Source organism: Aplysia californica, unplaced genomic scaffold (genome assembly GCF_000002075.1).
Source record: "Aplysia californica isolate F4 #8 unplaced genomic scaffold, AplCal3.0 scaffold02813, whole genome shotgun sequence".
In the NCBI taxonomy this organism is placed as follows: Eukaryota; Metazoa; Mollusca; class Gastropoda; order Aplysiida; family Aplysiidae; genus Aplysia; species Aplysia californica.
The window spans coordinates 1,847-2,983 of record NW_004800083.1 but is presented as its reverse complement, the minus strand read 5'-3'; the positions used below and the strand labels follow the sequence as shown (position 1 = coordinate 2,983).

Sequence of the window (1,137 nt, the reverse complement as noted above, 5' to 3'; positions counted from 1 at the left end):
CCTATCAGAAACATCTAAATCCTATATCAGAAACATCTAAATCCTATCAGAAACATCTAAATCCTATATCAGAAACATCTAAATCCTATCAGAAACATCTAAATCCTATATCAGAAACATCTAAATCCTATATGAGAAACATCTAAATCCTATATCAGAAACATCTAAATCCCTAACCAGCAACACATTATTCTAAAAATCATAAAATCTAAAAAGTAACATCTAAATCCTATATCAGAAACATCTAAAACTCTGATCTTTAACATCCAACGCTCAGATCAAAAATATCTAAAACTCTCATTACAAACATCTAAATCTCTCATTGGGAACACGCAAATCTTGTATGAGAAACGTACTCAGACGAGTGGAGAGACTCTAAGTTACTCCAACATCCTCTACGGTTTCATTGATATATATATATAAAATTGATATATATATATATACAAATACATGATACACGTAAAAGGAAAGCAAACAGATTCTAGCACTGGGCACCACCAACTTTCCCCCCACGGCCCACCCGCGGGGCACACATGTCCTCTCCCTGGTGAGAAAACGACACAACACACAGACAAACGACACAACACACTGACAAACAAATGTCACAACACATTTTCTTCTTCTTCTCGTCACAAAATGAGATGCACAGATACATGCACGCATGCCTACCATCAAAGGACACTTTCAGTTTGTGAATAGAGATCTACTGTTTTCTACAAAGTACTGATCTAAAAGCAGCAATTTGTAAATGTATATATATATATGTCAAATTAAGAACAAGGCAGTCTCTAGGAACCTCACAAGGTCAAGGTCATCAATGGATCAAATCTAGAACATGTCAAAGTCTATGAATCTCACAAGGTCAAGGTCATGTTCTAAACAAACGAAAAAAACAGCGCGCATGTATCCGTGTGCGTGTCCGTCCATCCGTGCGCGCGCGTGAGTCCGTCCATCCGTGCGTGCGCGTGTGTGAGGGAAGTCAGTCGTCCTCCTTGTCCTTCTGTGGCTTGATGTCGCAAGCGTCGAAGAGCTCGCTGGGCGTGTAGCCGAGGAGGTTCTGAAGGTCACACACGAAGCGGTAGACGTAGCGCTTGCCGGCCGTCTTGTGGATGATGTTCTTGTCGTAATAGTATCTGT

General features: G+C 40.4%; 1 protein-coding gene across 1 annotated transcript; it reads right to left on the bottom strand.

The window, feature by feature from the left end:
* Nucleotides 1-623: 623 nt before the first annotated feature.
* On the bottom strand, nt 624-1,135 carry LOC106014130 (transcriptional regulator ERG; the record flags this gene model as incomplete). The annotated part of the gene is given in 1 exon segment (XM_013091190.2): nt 624-1,135. A coding segment is annotated over 1 exon segment (156 nt), but the record flags the coding sequence as incomplete, so codon positions are not given.
* Between the last annotated feature and the right edge of the window lie 2 nt (nt 1,136-1,137).